We start from the raw sequence: 22,172 nt of genomic DNA, 5'->3' as shown, positions 1-22,172 counted from the left end.
GGTCACAGCCCAGGACACAAGGGGCTGTCGGGGGGGGGGCATGAGGTTGGTCTCAGCCCAGGGCACAAGGGGCTGTCGGGGGGCTCGCTCGAGCTTCCGAAGGGCCCGCCCGGCGCGGGGCAGAGCCGGGCCAGGCTCCCCGCTGAAGAAGCAGCGGCCCGACCCGGTCCCTCCCGGCTCCAGCCCGCAGCCGGACTCCCGCTCGGCGGCTGAGTCGCGGAGCCGGGCCGCGGAGCCGTGGGCTTTGGGACCCTGGAGCCCACTCGCTCCCGCGGCTCTGCGCTCTGCTCCGAGAGCCCCTTCCCGGCAGGTGCCTGGGCCCTGCCTCCCCGGGCCACGGCTCCTGCCTTGGGGGAGCGGGCGGAGCCGCCGGCCCCCGGCTCTCCCTAGCCCCCTTGGGCCGTGCGTGGCCCTTGGCCAGGGGCCGGCCGGAGAGGGGCCATTGCGGGGGCCGGGGCTGCAGCCCGGGGCCAGAGGCACCCGAAGTTACAAACAGAGACAGCGAACCACGAGCCCGGCTGCAGCTTCGCTTCCTGCCCAGCGCGCACCGCGGAACCGCAGCCCCTGCAGCTGCTCCTGACTTCCTCCCCCAGCCCCAGCCAGCGCCTGCTGCAATCGCCGCGCCGCGCCGAGCCGAGCCGCGCCGGGGGCTGCCCGGGCCGAGCCGACCCCCTGGGCGCCGCTGAGACCCGCCCGCGTGGAGATGGAGCCCCGCAGGGGAGCAGCCGCGCCTGGCACCCGCTGCTGATCCGCGGGGGAGGCTGGGAGTGCGGGGAGCTCCTGGGACAGCCCCTTGGGTGCAGGCGGGGGCTCGGAGCTGGCCCCGCTTTCGCCGACCCCTCGCGCGTTGGGAGGAAAGTTTCCTCCTTTTTGGCCCCTTCCTCTTTTCCAATCTGGATTTGGGAGCCTGGAAGCAGCTTTCTGGGCTGGGCAGGAGCAGCAGGATGGGCAACGCGGCCGGTAGCATGGACCAGGCTCCGGCGAAGGAGACTAAGACCCCGCCACCAGCGACAGCTCTGCCAGCCAAGCAGCCTGCAGCCCCGAAGCAGCCCATGCCCAGCGCTGGGGAGCTGGAGGAAAGATTCACCCGTGTGCTGGTAAGTCACTGTGCCCCCAGGACCGCCCGCCCACCTGCATTCCCCGCAGCCCCAGTGGGTCTCTGTGGGGAACAATGTACAGTGACAGCGTCTATTATTTAATTGCCAGAGGGTGTCTGAGGGTGCATCGCAGCCAGGGGGACCTGTAACCTTCCCCCTCTGGCTGGCCTGTAAGACAACTTTCTGGACTTGCCCATTGGAGCAGGGAGGGCCTCAAAGCGGCAGGCCCCATGGTGTCCAAGTCACTGGGATGGGGGGCCAGCACACAGGAATGGCCAGCCCGGCCCCCATTTCAATCCAAGCGTGATGGTCCGGTGTCCAGAGAGAAGGTCACCAAGACCTTCCACTCCTTCCTTGAAGCTAGTGCGTGAAGCTTCTTGGCCTCTCTCCCTCGGGGAGGAGATATCAGGCCTCCTGGAGAAATTTTGCTGTGGGCGGGTGTGTAAGAGCACGAGAAAACCCGGCTGACATCAGGCGTCTCTGAGGGGACCCCACTGCACGCCCACCCGGTCACATGCCCGCCCTGAGCTCCATAGGCACCATAACTTTTCCCTCCTGTGTTCTTGTTACATGACCTTACCTCGGCTGCCTGGCTAGCTGGGCCCGTGCCTTGCAAACGGAAGCAGATCTCTCTCTGCTTTCAAAAAAGAGAGAATGGATGGTTCACAATGTCAAATTAAAATGGACGGGCGTTGGCCAGGGGAACCCCCCAGGCAGGAGCAATGAGGTTCTGACACATCACTTCCCTCACCCTTTGATTTGTAATTTGATTCAATGCCTTGATCTTTGGGATTGTTGGGAGACAGACCTGGGGGGAAGGGGTTAAATTCTAACCCAGAGATTTAGTGCTTGGCCCACTCCTGGCACGGCCTAGAATTTTAGATGTTTTGGAAACTATCGTTTGTCAGATTGCATCATTGGTCCAACTAGTCCATGATCCTGCCTTTGGCAGCAGCCAATGCCTGATATTCCAATGAAAGTGTGTGTGGGTGTAATGCACTCAGCCCCCTGTGCAGTGCTGAGGAGGTGAACTGTTCCTTCCTGACCCCTGCAGCCATCAGTTTGTGTCCTTAAGTTGCATGGCAGTGCGTCTTTGGTATTTGGAGTCCATCCTTGTTTTAAATCTAGTCTCAGATTTGACACTCTGCCCTCCTGCAGCAAGGAATTCCGCAAGTTGTTTATATGCTGCTTCAATTTGTTGCCCTCTAATTTAATTGAGTGGCTTCTCCCCCCACCCCCACCCCCCATCCAGTTATGGGACAAGCACAAACAGAAGGGACAGTCCAGCTTTCACAGTCACTAGAGCTCTTTGAAATCTTCAGCACCTCGGTCAAACCCTCTTTAATGCTACTGGTTTCCATGCTAAACAATATTTGATTTTGAAATTCCTTGTTTTAGAGACAACCCCCCCCCCCACCACCACTTTCATCCTTGTCACCCGCTTTGCTCTCCTTCTTCTAGGCCTTTTTCAGCCTCTTCTCCACCTCAGGACGAGGTGATGAAAACTGGGCACAGAGCTGCACATTGGGTTCCACTCCTGGTTTAAGTTAAGAGGCCGTAATTAAACCATATTGTGAATTGCATTTTTCCCCTTTTATCCCATTTGGGGAGCCTGCTGCTCCTGATTCCTTCACTCCTGGGGCGAGTCCTAACTCATGTCTCAGGTTTCAGAGTAACAGCCGTGTTAGTCTGTATTCGTAAAAAGAAAAGGAGTACTTGTGGCACCTTAGAGACTAACCAGTTTATTTGAGCATGAGCTTTCGTGAGCTACAGCTCACTTCATACGAAAGCTCATGCTCAAATAAACTGGTTAGTCTCTAAGGTGCCACAAGTACTCCTTTTCTTTTCATGTCTCAGGGGCTCTCCCAAGTTCAGCGTCCATCCGTTTGCCGCTGCATGCTGCACTTGATCAAGTTGTAACAAGGCTTGGGGCACCGTTTTCAGAAAGTGCATAAGGGAGGCTAAGCTCCTGAGTGCCTGAGTCCCTTTTGGAAATGGGATTTCAGCTCCTCGCACTCTTGGTCTTGCCTGTACAGTTGTGTAATCCCTGCACAGCACCTACCGCAGACACTCTGGTGACAGGTGCTTTACACGTTCCCTAAACTGGTCCTTTCCCCTCCTGTCATTCTGCCAAGTCCTTCAGTACCTTCACGTCCACTTGGCGTTTCTCACAATCTCCTCCATCATGGGTTGTTGTTTTTTTTTTAAAGGATGTGTGGTCTTGTGGTGAGGTCACAGGTAATGAGGTAAACTGGGCTCTATTCCTGCCTCTGCCACTGGCTTGCTGCGTGGCCTTGGGCAAGTCCTTTTCCCTTCTTGAGCCTCAGTTTCCCTATCTGTAGCATGGGGATAAGCTTCCTCCCAGCAGGGCTGTGCGACTTCATTCAGTGATTTTTGTACAATGCTTTGAGCTCCAAGCGAAGACTAGCAAAACTAGCCCAAATGACTTCATATCATCCTTGGTGCCCTCCATATACACAGTGAATTGGATGGTCCAGTCCTGAGCTCCTGGGCGCTTCCCTTGCATGACCCTTTGTTTCCTGTCAGTTAATCAGAGCCTACACACAACAGGAGCTTTGCTCTGTGAGTATTTCCCTTAATAGTCTCTTCACAGTGTCATGGATTTTGAGACCAGATGGGACCATTATGATCATCTAGTCTGACCCCCTGTGCAGGCCAGCCAGGGAATCTTGCCCCAGGAGCCTAGAACTCCTGCTTGAGCTACAGCCTCGGAAGGCCCCTGGCGGGGGTCTTGTTTTGATCTGACTTTTAACAAAGCCATGTCTGTGCACCTCCCAAAGGCTGGGGGAAGGGGTTAGCCATGCAGTTCAGTGGGACCAGTAGAACGTGGGCAGCTTGAGTTTACTGCCCTCTGTAAGCCTGGAAAGAGCCACTTCCTTGCTGCCCCTGGCAAGAGGAGGGGGCTCGGCTCTCAGTTCCTGCAGCTTTTGCTGTAAAAATACAAAGTTTCCGGCTGTTACAGACACACAGCAAAGATTGCACACGAGACCCTGGTACCACCCAGGCAGTGCCCCATGGGATGTTCCTAGCCTTGAGCCCAGCACAATTGACAAGACTCTGGTCAGTTTTCACTATTGCTGTTCAGCACCAGGCAGTCCTTAAACTGACAAGGATCATGTTGGTTTCACTCTGCTGCTGGCTGGGAAAGCTCGGGTCAAGGCTGATGCATTCTTTTCAAGACTTTGCTGTCTTTTACACCAGTTGCAGGAGTGGGTGGCTTAGTAATCAGTACCAGGCCTGGAATTCCTGCCTTGCCTGGAACACCAGCTCTACCATCAGCAATGTCCACCGACCCTTTCGTCCTTGTATGTGCCATAGATACATGGGTTCTATGCAGTTGCGGGTTGGGGAGGGGTTGGGCCTGGGTTCTTTGTTCAAAATTTGCCTTCCATTGCAGGGGTGGTTGAATTTCGGTGGTTCTATGTTTATAGGTTACATGCCGCTTGGGGTGAGGCAGGGGCTATATGAGGGTAAGATGACGATTACATCTACAGTGTGCTCCCAGGATGTGTTGCTCCCAGCGCTGAAGGCTGAGCATGGTCTGCTGGTTACAGCAGGGGACTGGGAGTCAGGATTTCTGGGTTCTGTTACTCCCTGGCTGGGTGGCCATGGGCCTCTGTTTCCCCATTGGGAAGATGGGGACATTGTGAAGCTGATTGAATGCATGCGAAGCTGTTTAGGATCCTGGGCTGCAAGGTGACGAGAAGAGCAAAGTAGCATTATTAGAACAGCGTGTCTTAGTCCCATCCGGACCTCCAGGACCCTGTGCCTAGCTCTGCAAGAGGGAGTTCACAGCAGGGTGCCTGCTTGCAGTAACTTGGGAACTCTGACTCTTGTGAAACATTGCTGATGTCCCAATCTCTCTTCCTTCTTCCCGCGGACTCCCCCATGCCAGAGCCTGCTCTGAGCATGGGGGGTGGTTTTTGCTAGGCATGCAGGAATTGGAGCCTGGCATTTATCTAGGTCCCAATCCTTCTAAATCTGCTTGTGAACTTTCACAGCCCTCTCTAAACGCTTCTCTGTAATGGCAAGTTGGTGGGTAAAACATTACCCTCAGCAGGGGCCTGCATGCTGGTTAGTTCAAAGTTTATTAACAAGAGTGGTTGGTTGCTGGTATCCGCGTTGCGTTGTGGGTGCAATTCATGTGCACACCATCCCATGCTCTCTGGCAGCTCCTGGCAGCTGTAGCTGCACCAGCAAAGTGGAAATGTTGGGGCTTGGCTGGGCTGGGCTTTGCAGGCAGCTGGGATGGCACTGCAGCCCCATGCAAGTTCCCTTGGACTAGAACCAGCTAGGTCTTTGGACAGAGAGAGATTTGCAGTGTGGGTCAAGCATGTGGCCTAATGCATTAGCCTTTCACCCCCAGAGACCTGGACTGCAACAGGACTGAGGTTACCAGCGGGTGAGTTTCTGAATCCTTCTCATGGCATCGGACATCACTTAGGACAAAGCTCTGCCATCCCTGTCTATCCTGGAGATCTCTCTGTGTTGTAAAGTCCCCTGCTGGGGACTACCCCTTGGCAGTCACCCTGTAAGCTGTGCCAGCAGGAGTTGTCATTTCTCAGAGGGCTACCCAAGCTGGACAGGTCAAATGGTAGGGACCAGCCAAAAGGCAGAGCTCTGGCCCTCCAGGACAGGGGATGAGCAACGGCCTATCCCCACAGAACAGTCACATCACAGAAACACAGCAAGGGATGAGGACACAGTCACACAATGCAGCATGAATGGAAACCTGGGCTCAGGAGAAGCCAGGCCTGGCAATTACAGGGGTCCTGCAGGAGATGGCTGAGGGGCAGGCTGAACTGTGGTAAGGGGCTGAGGACTGGGCTACCAGAGGATGAGCCTGTAAGTCAGGAATGAGGTACTCTGGCAGAGCTGGGGGTGGGATAGCAGGGGGTTGGGGGTTGGAATTGAGGGGCACAGGCAGAGTTGGGGGACGGGGGACAGCCCAGGGCTGGAATTGCAAGGGGATTGCAGGTCAGGATTCCTGGCTGTAGTCAGTGCTTTTTATCCTTGATTATTAAAGCCTTTTCTCCATGGCGAGTTACACCGGAATTGCTCTAGCAGAATAGCTGTTCCTCTAGAACTTGCCCATGGGAACAGAATAAAGTCAGTCTAATCTGGAATAAAATCGCTTTTCTTTTGGAGAAGAGCATCTACCCAGAGGTAGTCTGCTGCAGCATTACCCGTCAGCTTCTCCGCCTGGACGTGCCCTCGGTCCAGGCTTGGGAGGGATTCCCACTGGTGCAGCTTTTCCAGGGGCAGTTTGCTAGAATTCCCCGGTGCCCACAAGCCTGCAAGCCCAGGTGCTTCTCCGCTGGCACCGTCAGGGGTGGGGAGAGGGTCCGGAATGGAAGATGGAGCTGGGAATTGAGGCCAAAGATGCGGGGAGGGGAATGTGAGCAGGGGCTGAAGGCAGGCCCGGCCAAAAATAGCAGAATGAATTTTCAGCTGGGCTGGCGAGCCCACATGACCCCTCCCTCGCAACAGCTCTGTTCAGAATTTGGCTGTGGGGCTTATGCGCAGGCCGGGAGGGGGCTCAGAAGATGGGAACTGGTGGGGGTGTTGCCAGCTGGGGATAACAACAGTGGGAGCTGCAGTTCCGGGGCAGGGCGGGTGAAACTCCCCCGATGCAGGTTGTACAAACTCCCTTTCTTCACCCAGGCAGGGTTTTTTTCTTTCTCCTCCTCAGATCTAAAAGCGACCAGCAGAATCCAGGTGGGGTCATGAGGTAGGGAAGCGATTTGGGCTTGTCTAAAGCCCCAGGGAATTCCAACCCCGTTACCAGGGAAAGCAACAACCAGCTCTGTGAGCTCACTGGGCTGTCTACACCAGGCCTGCGCAGCGTTCATGAACAGTGGGTTTGCTTCAGTGAATCAGAGCACGTCCATTCGGCCAGTCTCTCTGGCTCCTGCTGCGCTCTTGTAGCCTGCCGCGTTGGAGCAGCCGTGGCCCCCGCTGGATCTTATCACTGGTCCATCTCGCCTGGCCTCCTACGCTCACCACACCAGTCCAACCAGTGGACCAGCTGGGCTCAAGTTCTCAGTTTCCAAGTGCTCAGCACCCACAACTGGGACCAGATTCTCCACCGAGCTCTGAGCCCACTGTGCTCTGCTCTTCTGAAAAACTGGCTCTTACTCTGGTGCTTAAAATGGGAGCTGAGCACTTTGGAAAATCTGGCCCGGAGCAGCTCTCTTGAAGGCTCTGGCCGCAATCTAATTTAAAAAATAGCACTGCACAAAATCGGTGCCACACATGTTGAATGGATTAAAAGCTGGCCAACTGATAGACGTGAAAAAGGACTTGTTAATGGGGAATCGTCATCCAGCAGGGGTGTTTCCAGTAAGCTCCCACAGGGATCTGTGCTTGGCCCATTGCTAGTCACTATCTGTATTAAGGATCTGGAACAAACTATAAGCATTGCTGGTAAAGTCTGCAGATGAGACACGCTGAGCAAGTGGTAAACAATGATGGGAACAGGTCATTCCTACAGAGCCATCTGGATAACTGGGTAGGATGGCCTCACATGCACAATGTGTGTCTTCATGCAGGTAGGTGGAAGGTCAGACCCCTCGGAACAAAGAACGTAGATCACACTCACAAGACAGGGCAAAAAGTCCTTCTCCAAGGGTGGCTTATTCTTTCAGGGATCAGCATAAACTGTGTCTCCACTAGGAACACAGCAAGCCCTTCCAGGTGCAGACCAGGCCTAAGGGAGCGAATGCAATCTGTGCATGTGGAAGGAGGGAGGTGAAGGTGCATTGGTATGGCATTGGTGAGACTGTTCCTGGCTGCTGTGTCCAGGGCTGGTGTCCACCCTTCAAAAGGGATGTTGACAAATTGCTGAGAAGAGACCTGCAGCCTGGCTTTAGGGAGAGAAACTGAAGAAGCTCAGTGTATTTAGTTAAGGTTGAGAGGTGACATAATTATGGTCTGCAAGTCCCTATGTGGGGAGATTTCTGATAGCAGAGGGCACTTTAGTCTAGCAGACAAAAGCATAACGAGATCCAGCGGTGTGGAGCTGAAACTAGAGAAACTCAGATTAGAAACAAGGCACAATTTATAACCATTAGAACAACTGACGTAGGGTTCTGTGGCCTGGAGCCTTTACATCATTGGGTGTGTCTTTCTCACGGCCCCGCTCTGGCTCAACCAGAAGGTCTGGGCTGGGTGAGGTTCTCTGGCCTGTGTTATACAGGAGGCCAGACCCAATGAGCGTAACGATCCCTTCTGGCATCACACGCAATGATTCTCTTCTCCAGCCCAGGCAGTGACCCATTCCTGCCATTCTTTTATAAGGCTCCTCTGCAGCTGAGCAGCTTGACCCATGCTGGGGCTGAGCGCTGCGGACTCCCCCTCCTACCAAGCCCAGAAGTTACTGAACAGGTTAGACCCACCTGCCCCTCTGTACAATCCTGCACAGGAGTGGGTTGGGGTGGAAGGAGCTCCTGCTGCTTGGCAGCCCTTCCCTGGTCATACTCCCCAGCACCTGGACTGGCAGTGAATCTTGTCCCCAGTCACCGTCCCTGCCTCCTCCGCACGACTGCCCGCCCCGTCTGGCCGTGCGGCCCCGCCCTGACCCGTGGGCTCTCTGCCGGCTGCCTGGGCGGGCGCTGCACCTGGGCCTGTGAGGTAGCGGAGGGAGCGCGGACCTGGAGCCGTGGGGAGTGTGGGAGGGGGTGTGAGAGGCTGGGACCGAGGGTGGCTGAGCAACCACAGTGACTCCATGTGCGGAGAGAAGCTGCTGCTTGCTCTTAAAATAGAGGTGGGAGCAGCAGGCGGCTGCTCTGTCACAGCAACAAGCTAAGCAGCCTCCGGCGTCTTAGCAGCTCCTTGCGTCAGCCGTGGAGCGCGAGCGGCGGGTTCTCTCCTGGCATCAGGGTCCCGGGAGGGCCGAGCAGACCCCATAGCTGGTGCTGCGGGTGGGAGGGGGGAATGCTCCAAGCCTGGGGACCTGCTCGCTTCCGGCCCCCGGAGCCTCACCTCGTAAGGGATGGAGACCTGACCCAGGGAGCGGAGTCAGTGGCCTTGGCTTTTGGAAGCCTGCGCTGGTCAGCCCGGGCCAGGGCAGGGGCTGCCTGGCTCTGCGTGACGTTCCCACGAAGTGGGGGCAGCTCTGGACCTACCTGATCTGACACTGAGCTGGAGCCACGTGGTGCTGCAGTGAGGAGCCGGCCCTGAGGCCAGGTTAAGCACCACCAGAGACCCGGGGCAGGAGGCAGGCCGGTCCCTGCTGCCAGGTGAGGCTCCTGTCAGCCCTGAGCCTGGGGCAAGGCGACTGGCCCTGCTCCTCAGATGGGGTCAGTGGGTTTGGGGCCAGAGGCTGCTCAGCTAAGCCCTGGCTTTCCTTGCGGGCCCAGCCCTGTGGGGTCCTGCCCCCGACCCAGCTGAGCGCCGTGAGGGCATGGGGGCCTTGGGAGTGGCTCGGCCAGTTGCTGCAGGGGGGTAGATGCACTTTATTCTTTCTTGGGGGAAAATGTGCTGAACAAATTCCAAGCTTGGGCAGGGAATTGGAGTCTGTTTCTGCCTCCCCCATTCTCCTGGGCAGGTCGGGGTATCCTGCCCCAGCAGGGCTGCAGGGGGGCGTTTCTATTCCAGTAACACTAGAGGCCCCCAGTGAGATCAGGGCCCATTGTGCTGGCACTGCAGACACAGACACAGGCGACCTGTGGCCCCTCAGGCCCAGCGAGGGCAGGGACGTGCCCAAGGTCACCCAGCAGCTCAGTGTCCAACTCTGGAATAGAACCCAGGACTCCTGATGCCCAGTCCAGGGCCCTACCCACTAGGCCATGGTGCCACCATAGCTTGCATGGGAGGGAAGATCTGACTCTTGCACCTGCCATGTTTTCTGAGTGGTCTGGTAAAGGTCTAGCTGGGCTCCAGGGGTCTGTCTCCCCACCATTGCTGTCGCCTACTGCAGAGGCAGCCGCCATGCTGGGGAGTGCAGCAATCGCTCCCCGGTGGCTTGTCTCCGTGGGGCCATTGCAAGTGGATCTGTTGGGGCCTGGGTGCAGGATGCCCGAGAGCAGGGGCCCAGCAGGGTGGGGTGAACAGGACAGGTTCCTGTCTGATCCTGGAGCAGGTCGAGAGACAACTGGAGCAGTGGCAAACCTGGCGCCTTCAGCCTACTTCAGGGAGGAGTGTGAACCATTGCTCCGGCCGTACTCCGCTGACCTGGGGGCCAGGACTCCTGGGTTCTGTTCCTTTCTACCATCCTCTGTGTGACCGTGGGCCAGTCACTGCTCCTCTGTGCCATGGGGACAATCTCCCTCCATCCGGTGAGTGTGAGAGCTGATCATGGACAGGGATTTGAGAGCTTCTGGTGGTGGTGCTAGTAGAGAGGGGCAACGTGAGGCTCCTGCCTTTCAGACACAAGCTGGGCTGGTGATTATTCCCGCACCAGATCTGGGTGTGGTTCGTGCATCTCTTGCTCAGTGTGAGACGCGTCTTTCCTGCTTGTGCTCGGACTGGCTCCAGCTGAGCCGCTCCTTCCCCCGAACCTTGGGAGATGGACTCTGCGAGGCTGCCCTGTCCCTCGCTTCCCAGGGCAGAGCCCCCTCCCACTGCACGTGTCTGCCCCTGCACTGATCATCAGGGTCACCTCAGGACCAGCCCCTGAGTTTTTGTGGGTCTGCCCCACATGCTGGGTGGAGTGATGCCATTCTAAAAGCTCGAGATGGAGAAGGCCTATTGGCTCATGGAGCCACCCCCCCTGCCCCCCAAGCAGGAGTGGTCCCTCTTGTAATGTGCTAGTTTTAAATGTCCCGAGCAATGGAGGCTCCACCAGACAGAACCTTCCGCCTCAGCTCTCTTCCCTCGCATGGCGATTCCTGGGGCTTCCCCTGCAGGAGCTCTCTCCCAGGCCCCAGCTCCCTCTGCCTCCCAGCGTGAGGCTCCGATCCCCGGATATCCTGGGTGACGTGCCCTGGACGCACCTGCCACTCCCACTTGGCAGCAGTGACCCTGGCTCCTGATGCAGGGTCCAGCCCAGGAGATCTCTGGGTCTATACAGCGCCACGCACCTCATGGCTCAGCCTAAACTGTCACTTTTAACTTCATCCCCCATCACTTCTACCTGCACCATCCCAGGCCCCTAGTTCATCCCGCTGCCTCCACCGTGGAATTTGCAGTCACTCCGCTCCGAGCACCGTGTGCTGTTCAGAGCTGTACCACGGCATAGCCTCCCAATGCTCCCGCGAAGCTGGGGAGCAGCCACCCTGCCCCACGCTGGGATGTTAAACAGCTGCCATGCTCAGCCCTCAGCAGTGGCTGCATTTCAGTGCTAGGGGATGTGCTCCGTTTGCAGGGAAAGGCATTGTATAAATGGAAGTGCTTTGACAACTGCTCTCCCCAGAGGCAGCATTGACTTCTGGGCTCCAGAAATAAGCCGTGGTGCCCTGGGTGGGGCATCGGGTCAGGGAGGGTTAATATGGCACAGATGGCAGAAGCCAGCAGTGATTAGCCTAGGTGGATGAATAACCCCCAGTGATTAGCCAGTTAGGCCTGTCTCCTTGCTGGTCCCTGCCGTGCTGGGCGCAGAGTCTCCAGAGTGGATCTGGTTCGTCTGGTTGTGGGTCAATGTACTGAAGCCGTCAGTTCGTCAGCCAGGCCCAACCCTCAGCTCCCACCTCCCCAGCCCCGGGGGAAGGGAATGAAGGCGGCCATCCACACAGGACACGCCTAGTGCTCAGCCAAGTCTGCTCCAGGTGCCCTGGATCCAGCTCTGCTTCTTTCCCCTCTCGGCAGCTAGAACCATAATCCCCGCCTGGGGCCAAGCAGGCCCAGGCCAGGGGCGCCTGCATTTCAAGGCCATAACCCTTTATTGCCCATGGCCTTATGCCCCCGGTTCCTGTGGCCCAGCACCTGTGGGGCTGATCCGAGCACTTGTGTCTCTGCCCCTGGGGCCAGGACTCCAATCCAGTCACCCCTGAAATAATGGGGGTCTCTCATCAGCGCCCAGTGCAGAGATGGCTGCATGCCAACAGCACGTTGCCACTGGCCCCAGGGTCCCGGGAAGGTCGCTCTGGGCTCTGAGAAGCTCAGGACTGCAATAGCGGGTGGAAGCCAGCGTAGTGCTGGCCAGCATTAGCCGTGTCTCAGTGCCACGGGCACCGGGCCGGCTAGGAGGGTTTATGGAACCCGGTCACCAGCCTCCGTCAGCTGAACACTTCAGCTCTGATAGTTGGCCAGGTGCTTTTCCTCCTCGCTGGGCAGCCCCCACGTGGGTAGCAAGTGCCTCATCCTAGCCCTGGTTGGGAGTCGGGGCGAGTCCCTTTTTCCCCTCTGATACTCCGCCTGGCACCATGGCAGCAGCATGGTCCCTGCCAGGTGCCTCCTTGGCACTGTATCAGGAGGGTTGGCGGCTTGGGGGGGAGTATAAAGCCCTCCCTCTCCCCCCGATTCGGGGGCCAGAGGCTCATCTTCATCCCTCCTGCTCTGCAAGGGGCCTGGAGCCCGGGTGGTTGCATCTGCTGAATAATCCGCTCCCTTCCTTGAGGAAGAGCCGAACCTTGGGCCATCAAGAATGCAGGCAGCGGCTGCGCTGCCCGGTGTCCGGCGTGGCCGTGGCAGCAGCAGGAAGAGCCCAACAGCACGTGGAGGGTGGGTGCAGAGCCAGCGGCGTCGTGCAGTGCGGCACCTCGGGGGAAGGAGGCCCCTGGAGCTCGTTTGGCCACGCAGTCCCTATGCACAGGGCCCATACGGCTGGATACTGACCAGCCCCAGGGGCACAGGCAGTCAGGAGGGTGGAGGAGCTCATGGGCATGTTACCGGGCCCAGTTTGTAAACAAGCCAGGGGGGCGGGGGGGCCACAGGAGCAGGTGCCGAACCTGTGGGGCTTGTTGAACCTGCCCGGGGGGGGGGGGGAGGGGCGAGGGAGGCCCCTTTGCATAGCTTGGGGGCATGATTGCGGCTGGCGCCCAACAGGGCCCTCGGACTCCAGTGTCTCCAAAGGGCAGCACGGGGGGCTGGGGTGGGGACCCATGAGCATCCCCAGAGTGGGGGGTTCTGGGGACTCCCCCATGAGGAGTCTCCCCTGAGGCTGCTCCTGTACTGGCCCCTCCATCAGCATGAGCTGGACTCTGGCCGCAGTCCTCTCCATGCCCCACTACTCCCGCCCACGACCAGCTCCTGGCACCCTAGGGTGCTCCTGCACCCTGCCCCAGAACAGGCCGAGGCCCCTGCCCTGGGAGTTCCCCCTCTCCCCAAGGTGCCAGGAGCATGTGTTTCTCGACGGGAAACCGAACCCACAGGGAGGGCCCGGCATTTTCTCGCTCTGCTTCTCGTGCCACAACCCGCTGAAGCCACCCGTGATGGTAGCCAGGGGAGCAGCAGGGCGGCTGCTTCCTTCCCCTCGCTGCCTGGCCGGCCTCAGGGGCACTGGGAAGCGGGAGGGAGGGGGACCCCCCACGAGCCGCAGCCACCGCCCAGCTGCTCCCAGACGGGCCCTGGGTGCTGCTGCCAGGCCAGGCTGTGCTGGCGGGAGGTGGTGACAGGAAACAGCGCGGCTGCCTCTGGGGAAGGGCTGGTGTTGAGCTGTAGCTGTGGCTGCCCTCCCGCGTGCCTGCTGTGTGTCCGCCCATGGGCGGCTTCTGTGTGATGGGGCCTCTGCGTGTGCCCCAGGCATGTGCCCATCTCTGGGTGCCCCTGGGATGTGCCCCGGGCATGTACCTGTCTCTGGGTCCCCCTGGGGTGTGCCCCGAGCATGTGCCTGTCTCTGGGTCCCCCTGGGGTGTGCCCCAGGCATGTGCCTGTCTCTGGGTGCCCCTGGGGTGTGCCCCGAGCATGTGCCTGTCTCTGGGTCCCCCTGGGGTGTGCCCCGAGCATGTGCCTGTCTCTGGGTGCCCCTGGGGTGTGACCCAGGCATGTACCTGCCTCTGGGTGCTCCTGGGGTGTGCTCCGAGCATGTGCCTGTCTCTGGGTGCCCCTGTGGGTGTGTGCCCCAAGCGTGTGCCTGTCTCTGGGTCCCCCTGGGCATGTACCTGTCTCTGGGTGCCCTTGGGGTGTGCCCCGGGCATGTGGGCAGACCCTGCTCGTGTTATACTTCGTTTCGCTCTCTCTCGTCTGTTCTCATCACTGAGCGGTCAGGTGGGATTAGCACACTTGCCAGCTGGCTTGGCTGGGCCAAGGCAGCCCCTGGCTGCATCCCCTCCCCCCACTCCCCCCAGGGGCTGCTGCTTTGTCTCCACATCATCCCTCGATCTGCCTGGGTGACAACCCTGGAGCCTCACCCCCCATCCTGCCACCAGCGTGGGAGAGCGAGTGCAGTCTACTGACTGGGGCACCGCCTTGGGACTCAGAGACTTGGGTTCGGCTCCCAGCACCATCCTGACTTGCTGGGTGACGGTGGGTGACTCCCTTCCCCCTCTGCACCTCAGTTTCCCCTCTCAGCTCTTGTCTGTTCAGGCTGTGAGCTCCTTGGGGCAGGGCCTGTCTCTCTGGGTGCCTTTGCACAGCAGCCCCTGGGCCTGTCTCGACGCCCCTGGGCTCGTGCTGCCACCCTGAAAATTGCCGTATGGACGGTGCAGCTCGGGCTCCGAAGCCTGTGGGGTGGGGCGTGGGGCTTCAGAGCCTGAGCTCCAGCCCAGGTCACGGCTTCAAGGTGCTGTCTGCACAGCTGTTCTGAGCCCATCAGCCAGAGCCTGTCTCAGCCTGGGCTCAGAGGCCCGCTGTTGCGGGCTCTTGCTGGCTGCGTAGCTGTACCCATGTGTCTGTTTCACGCCTGGCACCACGGGGCCCTGATCTTGATGGACCTCTGGGTGCTGCTGGCATACAAATGCCAGCATGTCCAAGGCTGCCCTTCTAGCTCCCACCCTACCCTGCCTTCCCTCTGGAACAGTTTCTCTGGGCTGGGTCAATGGCTTTTGCCCTCTGGGCTAAAGGCGCTGGCGTAACCCGATTGGAGAGGGTCCTCTGGTCCAGCTCAGCTAAACGCTCCAGCCCAAGTCTTCAGCCACCCCCAGCGGTGCCCTGTTTCCTGAGGTTTCAAAACGTGTCTAACCACTCTCTGTAGGACACACAGGGCCCTGCAATGGGCATCAGGACTCCTGGGTTCCCAGCTCCGCCACTCACTGTGTGATCTGGGGCAAGTCATGGCCTCTCTCTGGGCCTTGGTTTCCCCATCTGTAAAATGGGCTAATGATGCTCGTGACCAGAGATCAGTGGATGAGAGTGCTAGAGCAGTGCAGAGTATTCTGATCCTTTACAGGAAAGCTTATTTATATGAGGCCATGGGTGTCTGGGACAGGGCAGAGAGAAGTAAGGTGGCAGCTCCCTGCCTGGCACAGTGAGGTGCGTGTGTTGGGGTGGGGCTGCCGGGGAAGCCTGAGCTGAGATCGGAGCCCAATTGCCTCGTTATCTGCAGCCCACACAGCAGCTGAGGAAACACAGCCGGGAAGGAGCCAGATGGCTTAGGTCGGTGTCCCCAGGAATCCCAGCCCAGCACGGACTGGTGCCTCTCTGGCACTGCTGTGGAATAGGGCCAGCTTCCCGCGCAAGCCTTGCCCTGTGTCCCCCAAGTGGGGCAGTGCTGCCAGCCCAACGAGCATCCATTCCTGTGCCAGATGGGAGCAGGGGAGCCGCCGCTGCCTTCATGTCTCAGGCTGCCGACTGAGGCGCAAGGGACCCGCTGTCGTTGCCAAATATAGGCCAGGTTTCCCTGGGGAGGCAACTGCCAGCTCCACAGCCCTGCTCTGCGGGACCTCAGGTGACTGCACGCCAATCGGATCAGCACAGAGCTCCTCGGGCACTGGAGCCTGGATTTGGGGCAGAGCTCCTGGTGGTGGGATCTGGGGCTTTGGTGGCACAGCCCACTGGAGGCTCCCTGCCACCCCCCGCCCCCCATGGCCCTGCCTGTCTGAGGAGTGGCAGCAGGGGTCAGAGTTAAGATCATTGGGGAAGTCTGTGCTTTTTGGAGATGTTGTTTTAGGCTCTCTGCAGACTCAGGCAGTCACATTCCGGTCACGTTTTTCAAGCTTTTTCTTTACATCTGCAAAGGCTGGAAATGTAATGTTTTCAAATGACAGCTGAGATCCTGGGGGCCTAGCCACAGGCCCATAAGCCCGATGATTTAGTCCAGTCCTGGCTGCAAACTGTATTGAGCACACATATGGGAAAGAGACATGGTAGGAGCTGCTGGCTCTCACTCCTCTGCTCAGGCCATTACATCAGCCTCTCCCTGCTGGGTCACCAATGTCCCTCTAAACAGGAAAAGTGGTGCACAATGGCCCATTTGTGGAATCGGTATAGCTGGGGATTGCACTGGTTAACTGGCAACAAGAAGAAGTACTTTTTCACACAATGTACAACTAACCTGTGGAACTCATTGCCAGGGGATGTTGTATAAGCCAAAAGTATAACTGGGTTTAAAAAAGAATTAGACAAGTTCATGGAGGATACGTCCATCAATGGCTATTAGCCAGGATGGGCAAGGATGCAACCCCGTGCTTGGGGTGACTCTAAACCTCCAGCTGCCAGAAGCTGGGAGTAGAAGACAGGGGTGGATCACTCCAGAATTGCCCTGTTCTGTACAGTCCCCCTTGAAGCTCTGGCACTGGTCACTGTCAGGGGCAGGATACTGAGCTAGATGGACGATTGGTCTGACCCCATGTGGCAAGGCTTACGCTCTTATATTTGTATTGCAGTGGTCCCCGGAGCACCCAGTTGAGATAGGGGCCCTACTGTGTTCACTGGTAACAGTAGGGACCATGCGGCACAAAGACTCAAGGGGCACCTGGGAGTCTGGACCCCTAGGCTGGGGTAAGCCACCAAGGCTTGGGTCCCGGAGCTATCGACTGTCCAGACAGCATGTACAAAGGTGTTAACTGGCAGTCAATTCACTGGAGTTTAAAAACTCCTATGTAGGCAATTGCCTCTGTTGCAGCTCCTTGTTTGTAGTAATAATACTGACCTACATTTATAGAGCTCCTTTTATCCCAACGCACTGTGCCATGTGGAGGGAGGAATTGCTTCACCCAGCACTGAAATGCAGCCACCTCTGGAGTGGAATGGGCAGCTGCTTAATAGCGCAAAACAATGCAACACGTTAGTTTAGGACAGGAAGTGAAGAAGGATTCCTTATGCAACTGAAATTGCTGGAAAGAGCTAGGGAGGCAGGAAGTAATCAACCAGACTGGCACTTGGCCCGAACACCAGGGTTAACTTGACCCTCCTCTTGCAGGGTGCTGTGGGATTTTTAATGATCACAAGTGGTCGAAGCCTTGGCGCTATGTCTCATCCAAAAGACGCCCCCCAGCAGTGCCAGCCCCACCTGGGGAACACCCTTCCAAGTGCTGATGGGGGCGGTGCCCACACAGCTGCTGAGATCTGCTGAGGGGGCTGGCAGGCATGGAGCATTCAATCTGTTTACTGCCCTCTGCTTGAGGAAGCTTTGCCTCATTCTCAGCTCCCCCTGGCCCGGTTATCACTCCACGTGCCTGGGCAGGGACACCCAGAGCATGGTGCTGTGCCCAAGTGCTGCCCTCTGTTCCCAGGGGAGGATGTAACGGTGTGCTGGCATGGGCGGGGTGCACAGCTGGGTGCCCTGAGCCCACCTGAGAGTGCGCAGGTGTGCTGACAGCTCCCTGCAGGGTGGAAACTCCAGACCAGGGAGGAATCCAAGCAGGGTCTGATCTGGAGGCTCGGGGAGGGCCGTAGACAGCATGTGCTCCTCTGCTCCTGAGGCGATGGGCTGGTGAATTGCAGGTCTAGGCACCTTGCGGCGATGCCAGTGCAGCATCTCGTTTGCTGAGGGCTTCACGTCCATCAGTAGCCAGGCAGCCGAGTCTGGGCCAGAGGCCGGTGAGGAGCTGGCAGCTCAGCTGGGAGCTGTGGGAGCAAGCCAAGTGGGTGGGCAGGCTCCAGTTTACTAACAGTTGCGCTTTGGAAGCTATATGAAGCACAGCGAGCGAGCTGCCCACAGCAATTGTGATGAACAAAGCCCTGGAGTATTTCTAGCACATCCCTACGAGGGATGGCAGCTCTACGTTCTGTGGGCTAGTGCTCGGGCTGGGAGCATGCCGACCTGCGAGCCCAGCTGGGCTCTTAGATCCTTAATGGAGCCCCCAGAGGTATTGGAAATGGGAGAGGAGGCCAAGTGGGACTCCCTGAATGGTTGGGAGTTAGGGATCCTAGCCCCAGCAGAGTATGGGGGGAGGGGCTGGTCGCTAAGCCAGGGCAGGAATCTGCCCTAAAAGGCATTAGGACAATTAGGAAGATGGCTGTCTTGGGACAGGAGCGAAGTGCCCAGGTTCAGAGCTGCCCCGTGTCCATGGGGCCCTCACATTGGTTTAAAGTCCCGTTGACCTGCCTTCCCTGGACTGGTGAAACGGCAGGGGTCTGCCCAGCTGCGTTAGCCACCCCTGGATGGTGGCACCCAGCAGCTCTCCTTGGTCAATGACGTTACCCAAAGAGGGGCTATGATTGGCGGGTGGCATTGCTCTCTCTCTGCTGGAGCGAAAGCCCCACCCCTTGCCAGCCCCTCCCGTGCCAGGCTCCACAGCCAGGACTGTGATGCGTAAATCTCTCCCATCAGGGTATCTCCGCTTTACAGATGGGCAGGGAAGTGACTGGTTGGAGACAGGAGTTCTGGCTCCCAGCCCTGTGCTTTAGCCCCAAGATCATCCTGCCAGGGCTGGTCCATGCTGGGAAACGCCACCTTGTCCATGAGCGACTGGGCCGTTAAACGCTGCGGGTAGGTGGGGGCGGTTGTGTGTGACGCTCAGGGACTGAAGGCAGCCCTGCCTGCCCGGAGTGCCCTGTGCTGTTAGTTAGCGGACCGCCTGACATGCCGCACTCGCCCTTGTGTCCACTGCTTCCTGGGTACCAGGTGGCACCGTGCAGCATAACCCACATCCCCTCTGGCTGGTGGGCACCGTGGGGATGGGACCCATTCCTTAGGAGAGCGCCCCGTGCAGGTGCAGCGTGGGCTCTCAGCCGGCTGCTCTCAACAGGAGCACAATCCTGTTTGGTCACCTAGGCGGTGAGCGCCGGGGCTGTTGATTGTCTCAGCGAGGCTATTTCTATTTCTAGCCTCGCAGCCTGCTCGGCTCAGCTCGGCTCTGCGTGGCTGCGTGAGGGAGGGAGGAGGGCCCCCGCCAGATGCTCACCCTCGTGTTTCCAAAGCAAAGGGACCGAATGAGCCAGCACGGATGGGATGAGTGTGGAGGGGAGTGGGCTGGATCCAGTGGGACCTGGCTAAACCCAGCTGTGCCTGGAGCAAGGCTCTCCCCAAACCCTGGGATGCCTTTCTGCCGCAGGTTTCCCCACTGCTGGAGAATCCCTGAGCCCTCTCCTGAGGTGGCTCCGTGTCCTCGGCAGAATCTCATCTCCTCTGAGTCGCACACACTGTCTCTGGCAGCCTCATTCATCCCGAATGCACCACAAAGGGCACTGAAGTGCAGTTAGCGGGTGGTGAGATTTCCGCTTCACGAGTGGCTTGGCAGGTCTCCTCCTGGATGCACTCCTCTCAAGTGAGCCGAGTCTCTTTCGCTTTGTTCTTGAGCAGTTTTGGTTTTAAGCCCAAATCCCTCTGGGAGTGTGTTTCCTCTCGTTTCTCATTAGCTGTGCTCCTAGGATGTTCTGTCCATGTTGCCCAGGCTTTGCAGCCTGGTAGCCTGATGACTTAAACTATATTGTGTGAAATGCCATGAGCATTGGCTGCCCTCCACTTTGAGCACTGTGAGAAATCTACAGGCACTTCACAGCTGTCACTGTCACCACTCAGAGTCATGGCAGCGGTGGGGCTAGAACTCAGATCCTCCTGCTCGCAAAGCACAAGCCCTGAGCCCTTGGGCTAAAGGAGAATCCCTGTTGGCAGTGTAGGGTCTATGACCCTCAGTGGAGCAGTTCTCAGTCCATCCGGCCCGGTAGAGGGCACTGGTTTACATAAAAACCCGCCAGCTCATCACATGATGGAGGTGCATCCCTGAGCACCATGTGCCATGCCATTGTTCCTGCCTTCCCTGGGCAATGGCGCTTTTCCTGACAGCTGCCCCTCCCTGGGGCCTTAGCTCCTGTCTCCTTGCTGTTTGTGGGGTGATGATTTTCTTTAGAACCAGGAAAATAACCCACACCCTGCATTAAATGTCTGTGGGGAACTGTGGGCTTCATCTCTCGAGCAGGATCTGTGGCCCCCGTCCCCTTTTAGTGCCCCTCGGGGCTCCTTTCATGGCTGCAACCCCATTGCCGCCCTGAGTCCTGGCAGGCTGCCCGGGGAGCTCCAGAAGCCCCAGGGCAGGCAGGTCTGTGTGCTCGGGCTCCATCTTGGACGCCAGGGTGGAGCATGGACTGCTGGGAGCTGTAGCTCAATGGGCCCTGTGCTGGAAGGGAGCAGGACTTTGGCCTGGTGGCTTCCTCGCTGGGTTCCCGGCACCAACACTCAGGGAGCGAGCTGCGCATAATGTAACTTGGTCAGGCCCGAGCCCTCCCCCAGCACAGCCGAGCATAAGGAGAAGTGAAGTCCCCCGTGCTACCTGTTTGGAAAGGGGAAGTGAGGTCATGTCCTGTTCCCTCACACGCGAGGCGGGGGCAGCCTCTGGAGAAGCCAACCGTTTGTGCCCAATTACCACACGAGGGGCCCGATCCCGGGACATGCCGAGCTGCCCAGGGCCCTCGCTGGCTCCCCGTCTCTCCAGATCGGGCCCTAACCGACTGCCACGGGATGGGGAAGCAGGAAGGAGCTGGGTTGAGCAACATCAGTGCTGGGAACACTGCAGCACACAACATCCTGCCGCTGAGCTAATGCCTCTAAACAGACACCGATTTCATGGGCTGAGACCCATCACGTGGCTGCACACGGCTCTCACGTAGTCTCTCGGAGGGAGAGCGTTAACCGCCCTTAATGCAGCCTTTCAGATGGCAAGGGGCGATGTTCACCGGCTGCAGCTGGGGGCTGGGAGCCAGGACTCCTGGGTTCTACAACCCACTCAGTCACTCTCTGTGCGGACTTGGGCAAATCACATCCCCCATCAGTGCCTCAGTTTCCCCGTTCTATAAAATGGGAGATAACGATACTGACCCATCAGGCAGGGCCAAGCTGTGAGGCTTGAGTAGCTGATTGTAAAGCGTCCAGAGACCCCCGGTTAAAACATGCTGTCAGAGGGAGCCTGGGCTTGTTGAGACGGGTGATGGGGAGCTTAAATCACTGCACTGAAACTCGACTTGGCTTTATTGATCCTTGTGTCCTACACAGGCCGCGCCGCAGCACTGAGTGAGCGCCTGGGGTTCTGGCCTGGTTCTCCCCCCCGCCCCCCCGGCGCCGTGCGCAGTGCAAATCCCGAGAGGGCATGGGCCGATTCCTGGGTTGGTGGTGAGGAGCACTGGAGGGGGAAGTCCTCAGGACGCTATAGGCTGAAGCCTCTCGTTCTGCAGCCAGACACTAGAGTGGATGTCGGAGGTCTCCACCTGTCCAGGACAGACTGTCTGTGTCTGTGCCAGGGTCCAGCTGGCAGTGACCATGCTGGGCTGGGAGTCTGTCTCTCTGAGACCTGACCAGGCCAGGCAGCTCTGGTTGGTGATGGAGCAACCCAATCACTTCCTGACTTGGAGCTGGAGCTCAGGGGCTCCGTCCTTGGAGGTGGAAGGGTGGGGTGGGGTGGTGGGGATGCAATGCTGGTAGGAGGGTGCAGACCTGAGCTCAGCCCCTTGGGTACAGGGCACTGGAGGAAGATGGGGTGACATCACCCAGATACCTGGGATGCGAGGGACCCTGCCTCGTCCAGGTTGGGCATAGACACACAGATGGATAGGGCTCAGCCCTCCCCACACAGGGGCTCTCCTCCTTCATCTGCTTCCCTCATGGTCCTGGCAGCTGGGATGTACCTCGCCCAGCGCCCACTCCTGTCTCATCCTGTCTGTCTCCCCTGCAGGATTCCATGAACCTGCCGCCCGACAAGATGAAGCTGCTCAGCCAGTACGACAGCGAGAAGAAGTGGGAGCTGATCTGTGACCAGGTGAGACTGAGGTGCCCAATCCAGGGAAGTCTTCAGGCGCTGCGGGCACCCATGCGCCACCCCCCATGGCCACCCTAGCACCTGCTGCCAGAGATTCAGCTCCATC

At 58.5% G+C, this 22,172-nt stretch overlaps 1 protein-coding gene across 1 annotated transcript in view; it reads left to right on the top strand.

The window, feature by feature from the left end:
• The first annotated feature begins 327 nt into the window (after positions 1-327).
• Positions 328-22,172, top strand: part of FMNL1 (formin like 1) — a 68,180-nt gene continuing 46,335 nt past the window's right edge. Inside the window, exons 1-2 of the mRNA XM_043536841.1 lie at positions 328-1,097; positions 21,983-22,066. Coding sequence (XP_043392776.1) covers positions 945-1,097; positions 21,983-22,066 — 237 coding nt within the window. The 5' untranslated portion in view covers positions 328-944. The remainder of the gene's footprint in view (positions 1,098-21,982; positions 22,067-22,172) is intronic.

The sequence above is a fragment of the Chelonia mydas genome, chromosome 27 (assembly GCF_015237465.2).
Source record: "Chelonia mydas isolate rCheMyd1 chromosome 27, rCheMyd1.pri.v2, whole genome shotgun sequence".
Lineage (NCBI taxonomy): Eukaryota > Metazoa > Chordata > Testudines > Cheloniidae > Chelonia > Chelonia mydas.
Note: the sequence above shows the minus strand (reverse complement) of the source record. Positions and strands in the feature narration are given on the sequence as shown.